The 12,908-nt window shown below is 41.4% G+C and overlaps 1 protein-coding gene across 1 annotated transcript; it reads left to right on the top strand.

The window, feature by feature from the left end:
- The first annotated feature begins 7,241 nt into the window (after positions 1-7,241).
- irx1a (iroquois homeobox 1a) lies at positions 7,242-12,247 on the top strand. Its single transcript, XM_030072394.1, has 4 exons — positions 7,242-7,712; positions 9,274-10,372; positions 10,745-10,820; positions 11,791-12,247. The coding sequence occupies exons 1-4, from the start codon at positions 7,470-7,472 to the stop codon at positions 11,864-11,866; spliced, it is 1,494 nt and encodes a 497-aa protein (XP_029928254.1). The 5' UTR covers positions 7,242-7,469; the 3' UTR covers positions 11,867-12,247.
- The last annotated feature ends 661 nt before the right edge of the window (positions 12,248-12,908 follow it).

Genomic DNA, 12,908 nt, shown 5'->3' with positions numbered 1-12,908 from the left:
TTTCGATGGGATTTTTTTTTTTTTTTTTTTTTTTTGTGTAAACATCTTTATAACCAATTAAAAACTCCAGGATGCTAAACCCCAAAGCAACTCAAACAGAGCCATTCTGATCTGTGATCAAGGTGATATCAGTGTAGGGAGTGAGAGGCCAAGGCATCCTGAGGAGCATGTCCAGCAACATAAAAACAGCAGGTTTCAACTACTATCAATAGTTAGTACAAACACACACAAAAAAGGGTGGGTTGGGGTGTGTGTGTGTGTGTAGAGGGGGGGGGCACACAACATGATAACAGATGAAAGAAACAGCCTCATTAAAATTCCATTTGTCTTGCTGTCTGTTGATCATTTTATCTATAAGTCTATCCTTTACACCACTATCAAAGGGCGTAATTTCAAAAGAATACTTCTGTGTACAAAAATCTTTTCCCTGAGAAGGCCCTTCCATTAAATTCAATTAACTCTGTTGATAAGTAAACGTGGGAATGGTATCTTCTAAAAGCAGATTTGCAAGCTCCCATTTTTCCCTCCATTTCTGGGGCGGCGAATAAACATCTGAAATGGGATACTTACTCATATGAATATTTCTAAGCCAATGTCTGAGTTTCCCTCATTCAGATTTTGCATAAAATTACATGCGGGACAAAAAAGAGGACTTTGATAGGTTCGTTCTCTTCGTGCAGTCTTTTATGCACATCTCACACATTCACTGTGCTTTGCATACATCTGCACATGAATTGTGCTGCTGTGCACATACAGTATAGACCAGGAGTCTTTGGCTGAGAGCATATTGATTCGCCAGAATTTGGTCAGTTATCCATGAGGAAGTTACACACCAATAATGGAATTAGCTCATGGGATTGCCAAATTGGTTGATTAGCTTCTGCAATCCTCGGTGCTGTGTTCAAGTACCTGCTGGCATTTGTATTCATAAACCTACTGCAATCAACAGGTTTTTGTGCAGCTGATATTGTCTATGTTTAGTAAAGGTAAATTAAAACAAGAAGAAGAAAAGAAGGAGGAGGAGGAGAAGAATACTTCATTATATCTTTTTTTTTTTTTCTTTGCTGGTGTTTTAAGTTGCCCTTGGGGTTACTTATCCTAGTAACTGCTCTTATGATTGAACATCCCTTGTTTGAAAGAGTGCATCTCATATAAAAGTAACTTTCAGAGTTATTAATGTTAATCCTTTTAAGTCAGAGCCACAATAAAACACTCAACTTAATGTAGTAAAAACCTCAACAGGGCCCATAAATGCTCCATCAGGCTGAGCGCTCTTCCTCTCCCACTCTCTGTCTCGAGCTGTCTCTCTCTCTCTCTCCTTGGCTAGCTAGCTATTCATTAGCTCCAGCCCCTATGGCAATGAGAGTCTTTAACCTCCATTAGATCTAATGTTGATATGTTTCCCCAGCAAAGAGCCAAAACAATTAACACCCCTTCTCACATTTCTCTCCCCTCGGCCCCTAACCGCATCAAAATCTGGGCCCACCCGTTCATTACCCACCCTGATAATGCCCTTGGGGAGGAAAAAAGTCAGCTCCTTGGCTGTTGTCTCCTATTCGGTGTGTGGTAGGACACCAGGTGAATTTGCCTCAGAATGAGTTCAAGGGACTGTCAGCAATACTGGAGTTATGAGAACATTGTTTAACGGTGATGATGGGCAATAAAATTGTCTGTGTTGAAATAAATCTGTTCCCATAAGGATATTGTATCATGATAAAAGCATTAATTCTTCATGCTTACCTAGCACTCTCTGTCCTTAAAAAGGTTTATTTATAGCATATTTTTCTAACAGTGATTTTAATGTTCAAACTGCAGTGTCCCATATTTATGGAGTGAACTAGTAAGTACTTGTAAGTCTCTAATTTGTAGTTTAGAAAAACATCAGTTACTTTTGATTGAGAATAGTCACCATAAATGAACATATATAGACTCGTTTTTATGATATGGATAGAGCACCTAGAAAGTGTTGAAGAACTCTGGTGTTTGTTTACCTGCCTGTATTTCAGAAAATATAATCATTTATTGGTCTATTTTGGTGGAATAGCAAGTATTCCCAACTTTAAGACTTGCACAACCAGCAAAAACCTGACAATATAATTTCCAAGAGAAAAGACATACATCACCCCCGGTGCATATGACATGCTCTCTCAAAACTCAACTAAAGATAACTGATTTGTGTCCTGGGAACTGGAGGCACACTGGATACAACAAGATCCATGTGATGCTATTTCCTGCTGAATGCATTCAAAACTGAAAGATAGTGAGAGATACCGAAAAAAAAAAAAAATGCCATATGGTCAAAAGATTGTGTCATGTCCACATGCTGAATCCTTCATGTGAATCCCTCTGCACATCTTTATCAAATTTCCAAAATGACTGACGTATTATGATATCGTTATTTTATGACTGTGTATCCAAGTCTTCTGTGCATTTAGAGACATATTTTATAAGATTTTACTTAACTGCACCCAGTGCCTTGATATCCTCTATCAGTGAATGTTCATCAGACCTGTCGATTAGGTTTGCGATGGCTTTATATTCTTGTGTTATGGTGATGGGAAGACAACTGTAACATATTTGGAGTCAAAGTAAGTTTGACTTGACCAGCTGTGAACATACAGTATTAGGGAAACTGCAGCACACATTCAGCTGCTGCAATGCATTTTAAAAACTGGCATGGTTTTAAGCCCAGGAGCTCTGTGGCGAGTTAAAACTGGGGGGAAAATCACACCTCCAAGTGTTTAGCCGTCAAATGTATAACATCTTGACCTTCTGACACCCAGAATAGACCTTTTTTATTATCCAGGAAATTCCTAGTTTCCTTACCTATAGGTGTGGTGCAGTTGTCCCTGTATCGAATGTCTCCTTGCTCACAGTAATACTAGTGGTCCTCTCCCTGTAACCCACAGCTAAATAGTTTTGGTACTGTGACACAGTTCAGGGACTACTGAGGAGCTCTGTGTGTGTGTGTGTGTGTGTGTGTGCGTGTATGTGTGTGTTTGTGTGTGTGTGTGCATGTGTTTTGTGAGTAATGTTAACGGGGGCGAGCTCTAACCGCTGTGATGGTCCATTGATATCATTGATATTCATCTCATCTCCTCTCTTCTGAGGGAAAAGGAGCTTTAGTTTCAACACATAATTCGATAATCTGCGAGAAAAGCACAAAAGGGACATTCTGCAGATTCTTAACCTTTCCTAAACTTTGGCACTCCCAGAGGCAGGAAAGGAGTATCTTTCACCACAGTTATTAGTTCTCCACGACACCCTTGACCTCTGCGGTGGTAGCCAACTGTCAACATAACTGATGTTATTGTAATGCAGGTTCACTCTCGTTGGCTTCCCATTTGGAGCCACTCAGACGTTTGCTGGGGCCCGGTTCAGAGGTTTCTCAATGCAAACATATGTAGATTGTAATTAAGCCTCATAATTAGAATACACTGCCTTGCACTCTGAGAAGAAATTAGACCTCAGAGGAATATTTTGGTTTTAATGAGTAGAAATGACATAAATGTGCCGCCAAAAGTACAACAGCAATCCCTTCAAGACTAATAACTTTTGTGTCAGATTTTTTTTTTCCTCAACAAAAAGTAATGAATATGCAGGAAGAATATGATGGGAGCCCCTTCACAGGCTGCAGACCCATGAAAGTTATTACTTTAAAAGATTAGACTAGAAGAGGCAACAGAGCATTTGTGTTTGTTTATGTAGCTATTTGTGGTTATCATTAATACATGTGCAAGGCTTCCTTCAGAAAACACCTGGACAAATTTGCTACCAAGCTTAAAAATGTTATAGTCTGTATAAGACTGCATAGGTTTGTCTGTGACACGCTTTATGGAAAACTGGTAAAAAATGAAACTGTTTAATTTGCCTATACCCGGTCCCCTCATATTATCAGGCTGAATAATTGTCATTGTTTGATTATAATCTGGAGTGTTTATTCAGAAGAGGAAAAGGTGCTAACTCATTCTGCCTTGTAGAATTTCATAAGCAGTGAGTGAGGTTTACATCCTGCAACAGAGTTACCAAGGAGGTGAGATGCCCTGTTCCTTTTAATAGCACTGCCAGTTCAAACTTTTAAGAGAGAGAGAGAGAGAGAGAGAGAGAGAGATACTGGGCTCCTACCCCATCTTTTGATCTTTCCCTTTTCGATTTTTTTTTTTTTTTTTTTTTTTTAGGTGACAGTTGAGGTGGATGCAGCTGAGCTACACATACAGTGAGTACACACACCTGACCGCATTAACACTGCTGGCTTCTGATAGCCACATTTGTCGACTGCAAATGATTCTTAAGGAGAGCTGCTATAATAAAAATGTAAAGAACAAATAGGTGACAGGAGATGTGAAAGGGGGACCAAAGGCTGTTGAAGGAAAAATAAATTCATTACAGCTGAGCGAGTTATTAGAATGGAACTGTTTAAGCATAGCAGCTTATGAGGAGCCTTCTCTAGATTTACATGATAAAAAGACGTGATATTATTGAGAGAGTGCCGACTGTAAATTCTTTATTTATAATATAGGGTGAGGTGTGTGTGTGTGTGTGTGTGTGTGTGTGTGTGTGTGTGTGTGTGTGTGTGTGTGTGCGCGTGCGTGCTCGTGCGTGCGTGCGTCCGCGCGCGAGCGGCGTACAGGCCGTGGAGACACGTGGATGCAGATGGTGAAAGCCCCCATCTGTTTCGAGGAAATGCAGTGGAGACCTGCGTGTAGTGCGCAAGTTTAAAAGGGCCGAGCGTCTGAAGGATTTGGGACCAAGGTTTTTTTTTTTTTTTTTTTTTTTTTTTGGTCTAAAGCGGCCGTTCTGCTGGTCGAAGCTGAACTGAAGGGGCTAATATGATTTTAACAAGAGCCAATAAATCAGTCGGACAAAGGCGCTTTATTGCCCCGCAACACGTGTCATTGTTTACCAGGAGTCAAATTTCTAGCTTTTTTTTTTTTTCCTGAGGTTAAAAAAAAGAGATCCCAGGTCATTATTAGTATTATTATTAATGTTAAGAAAACAATAATCTGTATACATTTTGTGACATGGTCAATGATGTAGCTTAAGGTATTATTATTATTATTATTATTATTATTATTATTCGCAAATTCCCTCCTGTCTTTGATGGTCATAATTTCGTTTTTGTCTCTCTCTCACTTTCTTTAACGTCTGTCATTCCCATTTACAGACATTTTCAGTCTCTTTAGCCACCCTCGCACTCACCCTTCCTCCCCCTTTCCCTGCCCACCAACACCATCATATTTAGCCCCCTGCACACATTTCCAGCGGGTTATCACAATTGCCATTCCTCCCCTCCTTTCTGATGTGTTACCCAGATTACCATCAGTGCCCCTCAGATATTTTTTAACAGATCCTCGGCGCTCGGCAATATCCACTCGGAGCCATCTGGTGCAGATCAAAATCTAGTGACTTCTTGGGCTTCAGTCGTTAAGGCATTAAATCTAGATCTACAGAATATACCCCTTTGACTTGGGAGTTAGGTGATTAAAGGAAAAAAAATCAAATCAAATAAAAATATAACTTAAAACATGAGCAACCGCCCTCCCCTCTCTCTCTCTCTCTCTCTCTCTCTCTCTCTCTCTCTCTCTCTCTCTCTCACTCTCTCTCTCTCTCTCTCTGACACACACACCAAATATAGGTGAGCCACATGACTGTGTCAAGAGTGGACAGCTAAGGAGAGGAGAGGGTATTGTCCGAGTTTTTTCTCTTTTCTGAGCTGGAAATTGGATAAACGGTTCAAGAGGAGGTGACCAAAAGCTATAGCCTTTATCTGATTCCTTTTTTTTTCATGGATAATATTTTTTTCCAAGACCTAAGAGCAGTAACCTATTTTTTATATATATATATATTATTATTATCACAAGAAAATAAAATAGTAGAATAGCTCATTTGCATGTTTGAGATGACTGACCTTTATTTTTTATTTTTATTTATTTTTTTTTTTAAGAACACACAGTGAACAGGTCTGATGTGCAATATGCGCTGAGTTTTGACAGATAAATTGCAGGTCAGCTTTACTTTGATTATGTTAACAGTGAATATTTATATGTCACTTTCAAATCACGGCCTCCCAATTTGGTCGCTGCTCGCACTTAACTAACAGGCGTATCAGCACTGAAGGAGATGTAGGTTACAACCTGCACACTTTACAGCCCGGCGTGTCTGTGTTGAAGGTGTACCTGGCTTTTCCTCATTCCATTTCACTCAAAACACGGAAACGTTCAAGTGAAGTGGCTCTGTTGCTACAAAGGACAGCAACAGACTGGCTGACGCACGCGCGCGCGCACACACAAACATACACACGGGTATAGGTGAAGAAAGTGTGTGTATGAGAGAGAGAGAGAGAGAGAGAGAGAGAGAGAGAGAGAGAGATGACAAATTAAAACTATGAAAGGACAATCAAAGGGGAAAAAAATAAAACACTAATAAAAAACACACAAATGATATTCCTAAATAAAACTTAACTAAGCCATTTTCCCTCGGAGTTTTTGGGGGTAAATATTAGCTATTTTTAAAAGGTTATGTCGCGGTTATAAGATTTTTGGAGCTCATTCACTATGTATTCTTCCCATTAAAATCAAATCCCCAAAGCATCTCCATAAATGTAATTAATTCAAACTATTACTTCGCTCTGACAAACGCATTGGCGTTGGTCGCTGAAATGCAAACGCCGAGTACAAACAACATGTCCAACTTGTTCGGAAACATCTCTAAAGTTAATCGATCGACCAATCAATCTATGAATTAAATAAACGCACCAGCAGCCTGTGATACCAAACATTAATTTCCTTTGCGGAGTGGTATTTTCCCCTGTTAATTACTATTTAAATCTAGTCAAAGTAAGTTCCTTCTTCTGTCGGGTTTACTTCCCCCTGTGTCGGACAGCTGTAAAATCGTGTAGACAGGTTGTCATACAACAATCAAAGCCTTCGGTGAATGGACTCTAATGCTTGAACATTTAACATACAATAAGTCCAAACACGCGAGAGAGAGAGAGAGGGAGAGAGAGAGGGGAGAGAGAGAGAGGGAGAGAGAGAGCAAGAGAGAGAGAGAGAGAGAGGCCCCAGCCAATGTGCTCACTCTATATCCACATTATCCACATTGCTCCAAACGAGGAGGAGCTTGCAGGCTCAAGTAGGGGATGCCAATCAAAGCATCAACTTCAAATTGTATCTGAGAGATCAGCCCGGAGACCTCGGGGCCAGGCGCGTCAGTCGGAGCGCAATTGTTGATCAGATCACATCCAGCGGACTTTGCAGAGAGAGGGGGGCGAGAAAAGAGAGGAAGCCGAGATTTAAGGAGAAGAGCGGCTTGATTTGACTGTATACCTTTGTTCGTCTGTAGTAGCTGTGACTTTGGCTTAAACACTTTCCCTTTCTCTTCTCCGGGTTCTTGTTTTTACGCGCAGTTGTGTTTTTGTTTTTTACGCACGGTTTGTCGGGCGACATAGCTGTCCGACTTCGGCGGTGGAGATGTCTTTCCCCCAGCTGGGCTACCCGCAGTACTTAAGTGCCTCCCAGGCGGTGTATGGCAGCGAGAGACCGGGAGTGCTGACGCCATCGTCCCGCGGAGGAAGCACCGAAATCGGGGGAAGCCCGTCAGCCACAGCGGCGGCGGTCACGTCGGTGTTGGGCATGTACGCCAACCCGTATGCGCACAACTACAGCGCTTTTTTGCCTTACACCAGCGCGGACTTGGCTCTTTTCTCACAAATGGTAAGACAAAACCCTATTTCGGCTGTTTTGTTTTTTATTTAAATATTTCTGTTCGATAGGCAGGGGTTATTACTTCTAGTTATTCTTGTTCCCACTCCATTACCGCCGTCTGGAAAACAACCGATTTGCTCGAAAATAGCCTACTACAACTTTCCCCAACTAAACGCACTGGCAGTCGAAGCAAAACGTCCCGCTATGCTTTATATTTGAAATTATTAATTCGTGCCAGTTTGGTAGTTCAAACGGCTTGTTTAGCTGAGTTGAAATATGTGTAGTTTGACCTAAAATTACACCTGATCTGAGCAGAAGAAAAAAAATATTCTCAGGGTTATTTGTTTACCAAAGTGAACGCAGTTGTACGTAAAAAATGTAAGTCTCAAACGTATTGTTATGATCCCACATTGTTAGAATGATCATGAAGATTCATACAATTTTAAAAAAAAATCTATATGTATAATAAATAATAATTTTGACAGAAGACAGCCGTGCTGTGTTGCGTTTTAGTAAGCATTATGAAAAGAAAATAAAGTTTTGTCAAGTTTCTTGTAAGGCCTGCAGACTTTAATCAACGCATTTAAATTAATTATAGCGTGGAATACGCGTGTAAAGACAGCATATGCTTAAATTGTTGGCACTGTATTTTGATTTTGTAACATGGTATAATAATAAATTATTCTACTATTTTGTAATGCCAAGACAAGTGGGCCGTCGTTGTCTCTTCATGGAGAATATTGTCTGGGCCATGTGGGCATAATATCCTAATGATTACAATAATAATCGTAATGATAATTAACTTGCAGTGTGGCTATGTAGAGTTGTCTTCATATGCATCAGGCCTGTAAGTGCAGGACTGTTTCCTAAACTGGGATAGGGCTTAGTGACTTTCTGAAACGATTAGCTGTCACCCAAAATCCAGCCACTTCACATTTGTCAACCGGTATGATTGAATATTATGTCTAACACGAATATAGACGATAGGGGGGATTAAATATGTATAATCCGGCACGATGGTGTATATCGTGGCAGGCAATATCTTGGCAACTTCACCTAGGCCTTCAAACTGCTTTGACACACTTCAAGTGTGCAGGGGAATTCAGCTGGTGCACATGAGAGCTGGGAGCATTTGTGGGTTCACCATAATGCCATGACGTCTCTCTTGTTTTTGTTGCCTTTTGTCTACAGCGTTGCGTTATTAGGCTGCCATTTGTGAAAAGTGTTGTGTAATAAATTGTCTGTGCTTGTGACTGGGTAGTTTACACTGTGCAGGCGCAGATACCAGGCCTAACACGTGGCATGTTGCAAGTTGAGAAGCTTGTTTGTGGAAAGTTGGAGTCAAGTGCAATTGCAACTGTGGAATTTTTGAGAGAAAGCCATTTTCACTTTTTTAAATTGCCAGTGGATCTAATTACTATACTATACAGCCCATGAGTGCAGTTATAGTGTTTTGGAAATAATCCGTTTAAAGCTTTGTGTTTTAGAATGCAGTTTATGAATGATGCATGTATAATGACAGGCCGGGTGTAATGACCCATTATCCCATATCTCATACCAAATATTTCAGGGGTCCCAGTATGACTTAAAGGACAGTCCTGGCGTCCATCCTGCTAGCTTCGCTGCCCACACTTCTCCAGCCTTCTACCCCTACGGTCAGTTCCAGTACGGGGACCCGGCCAGGCCAAAGAACGCCACCCGGGAGAGCACCAGCACCCTGAAGGCCTGGCTAAACGAGCACCGGAAGAACCCGTACCCGACCAAGGGGGAGAAGATCATGCTGGCCATCATCACCAAAATGACGCTGACGCAGGTCTCCACCTGGTTCGCCAACGCCAGGAGGAGGCTCAAGAAGGAGAACAAGGTGACCTGGGGAACCAGGAGCAAAGAGGACGAGGAGGACGGCAACTTGTTCGGCAGCGGAGATGAGGCGGAGAAAAACGAAGATGAGGAGGAGATCGATTTGGAGAGCATTGATATAGACAAAATCGACGATAACGACGGGGATCAAAGCAACGAGGATGACGACGATAAATCAAACGAGGGGAGCAGGGACCACAGGGGCGGTGGCGGCGCAGGTGGTGAGCTGGACAGCTTGGAGAAAAGACGGGCCTTCGCCCTTCAGGCCCACGAGGCCTTCGACAAATCTAAAAGCACCATTTCAGTTCATCAAGGGAGTAAAGAGGCCGCGGATGGCAACAATAACAACACCACGAGAGTTTTGTCCCCGGACAGACCTGGGAGCTTTCCTCTCCCAGCTAACAATAAGCCTAAAATATGGTCCTTGGCTGAGACCGCTACTAGTCCCGATAGTTCAACCCAGAAACCCACGTCTCCTTGTGGCCCTGCGACCACCCACCCCTCAGCGCCCCACCAGCTCCAAACTCACCCGGCCTTCCTCCCCAGCCATGGACTGTACACATGCCAGATTGGGAAGTTCCATAACTGGACAAATGGCGCTTTCCTGGGCCAAAACTCCCTGCTGAACGTGAGGTCGTTTCTGGGAGTAAACCAGCACCATCACCACCATCACCACAACCACCACTTGCCGGCTCAGCAGCAGCAGCAGCAGCAGCCGACGTCGGTGGTGGTGTCGCCAGTAGCAGCTGCAGCAGCACTCAGCAATGACAGCAAGGCCCCACAGGAGACCCACAGTCCTAAGCACATAGGTACGATAATACTCTGTATGCACATGTGCACGCACAGATGTTACATGCAAACCAGTTCACAGCCTGTGCATGCAAAACGTGCTGCACGTTTTATCCATTTTATTTCTTATAGTGAGAGCAGAACGTGTGCAGTCTGTTATGTCTCATGATACAACTCGTGCATTTGTTTATTCCAACTCATAATGTTAAAACTCTGTGCACACACATGTGCACCTATACACACGGCATGCATGCGCTCACAATGTCCACAAATTATATGCAACGAGTTTATTATGTAACTAATTTTTTCCATATAATCAGACCTAAGAGACAAATATATTTTCCTCCCCTTTATTTCTGTATTGAAATGTGTTTTGTCTCCTCCATTTTTAGACCATGAAAATGGTGTAAGATCTGATTCGCCTCCATCACAGCCCCTGAAGTCATCCTTTCGACCCCTCCATGACAGGTGAGACACGTTTCCAGCCTCACGCTGATTTTTTTTCTTTGTGTGTGTGTGTGTGTGTGTGTTCTTGGAAATACACTGCTATCACAAAATAATCACAGCCTGTTATTTAAAAAAAAGGGGGGGAAAAAAGATTGAACTGATTGAAAAAAAATCCACAATAATTTTCCTGTAATATAAATAAAACAATAAATAAATAAATATTGCCAAACGAGAAGCCCAGAATGTTGATTTTTTTTTTCTCACGCAATCATTAGAAGATAATTACAGGCTTCGCAAGCATAACAGTATAAGCAATTCGGGTAAATAAGGCAAACTTTTTATGTACAGCACTTGACATGTTTGAGGGATTGGTAATGCCCTCTATATCCGTCTGAAAAAAAAAAAAGAAGAAGAAGTGTTTGCTTTAGTGGGTGACAGGGGGTCTCGACTCCCATCCCACACTCCCTTTAATTCCCTCCCTCTGGGGGGAGTGTGGCTACTTATCAAGTCACCGAGTAAAACGGGCTATGTCTGGGCTGTGTGCTTTCCCTAAAGACCCCTGGGAGATCGGGAGCCCAGGGGAGCGCTCTGGCAGAAAAAAAAGTTTACCCCAGTTTCAAGTGCTACAATTCTCTCTCTCTCTCTCTCTCTCTCTCTCTCTCTCTCTCTCTCTCTCTCTCTCTCTCTCTCTCTCTCTCTCTCCCTGTAAGTGAAAAGTGAATTTTGCAATTGTTGATAATGGTTGCATTAATTGTATTTTTTAAAAAGCAGACACTAAAATACATATTATTATTATTATTATTATTATTATTATTATGTTAGTAGTAGCATTTTTTATATTATTACCAGGCCCTTTTTTATTTTAGGGGAAATTCTATAGTCTGTTTCAAATCAAAATTTTTCAGCCAGACACTTGAGATGCACATTGAAACCCGCTGTCCAAACACGGCGGGGGTATTTATCTACCTTTTCTGTATTATTCTTTATCCAGATCCTCTCTGCCTTCCAGCGCCAGGAGTCCACAAGACGCCACGCAACGGGTCCTCACTGCTCTCTCCTCGGCTTGATCAAGACATTTTTTTTTTGTGCTTAAAAAAATAAACAAAGAAAAGAAAAGAAAGACAGAAAAAAGACTTTATTCACACTCCCTAAAAAAGGACAATGAGAAATAACCTAATGCATCGTAGCATTCAGTCGGTACAGAACAAATGGCGTAATTTGGTAATATCCTGTGGATGGATGGATTACTTCCTCTATTGTTGTGTAGCCTATAATCGCGCCTATAATGTTACTCTCTCTCTCTCTCTCTACCCCCCCCTCCTCGACTTTGCCCAGGCAGGCTGGGACATTTTTTGGTAGGCTTTTTATTTTTATTATTATTATTTTGTCTCTATCTTGTGTTTTTGGTGTCCTTCCTTTAATGTAAATACCAAGTGATTTAAATTTGTAAATAGGAAGCGTTGAAGGAATTTGTCCAGATCGTATATTTTGCCTAATAAACTAAATGAAATTATAGAGAAAACTCAAAGACTACCTCCAGTCTATGTCTTTATTGTTTTTGCAATTGGACGTTTTTCTATATACAAAAAATGTTAAAACATTATTATTATTATTATTATTATTATTTTTATTATTAAGCAAAATTCTCTCAAAACAAACAAAAACAAAACAAACAAACAAACAAAAAAAACGTCGATATTTTTTTTCTTCCAGGATTGGTGGGAATAAGGGAGAAAAAAAACCCTTGCTAGTCTGCAACCAGGCTTAATTTTATTCAACTTTGGGAGGGAATCAGCGTGGATGCATTGAGGTGCTAATAAGTGTCCAGATGGTTGCTGGTGACAGAAAATGGACAGGAGCAGCTGGGAAGGTCATTAAGTAATAATATGGGAACGCCCAGTCCAAACAAAATCAAATGGTTAAAATCTAATCTGTCAGAGACAGAAGTCGATTCGATGATAAATTATTAATATTTTCTCTTTTTCTGTGGGAGGAGGCTGGCATTGTTGGCCCTGTGGAGCAGGGTCAGTGGTGTGGGGTTCGGTCTGTTCTCAGTCTGATAGTGATCATTAGCCTATAAAAGCAGCTCCCTTCACCTCCAATCAGTGA

This window comes from Myripristis murdjan, chromosome 16, assembly GCF_902150065.1.
Source record: "Myripristis murdjan chromosome 16, fMyrMur1.1, whole genome shotgun sequence".
NCBI classification, from domain to species: Eukaryota; Metazoa; Chordata; class Actinopteri; order Holocentriformes; family Holocentridae; genus Myripristis; species Myripristis murdjan.
The sequence above is the reverse complement of the archived record's forward strand: the minus strand, read 5'-3'. Positions and strand labels throughout refer to the sequence as shown.

What these genes read in the sequence shown, in the direction of transcription:
- irx1a (XM_030072394.1), top strand. Translation starts at nt 7,470, where the DNA reads ATGTCTTTCCCCCAGCTGGGCTACCCGCAGTACTTAAGTGCCTCCCAG. An exon ending in CCACAGTCCTAAGCACATAG is followed by an intron (nt 10,373 to 10,744) that starts GTACGATAATAC and finishes CTCCATTTTTAG; the next exon opens with ACCATGAAAATGGTGTAAGA. An exon ending in TTTCGACCCCTCCATGACAG is followed by an intron (nt 10,821 to 11,790) that starts GTGAGACACGTT and finishes TTCTTTATCCAG; the next exon opens with ATCCTCTCTGCCTTCCAGCG.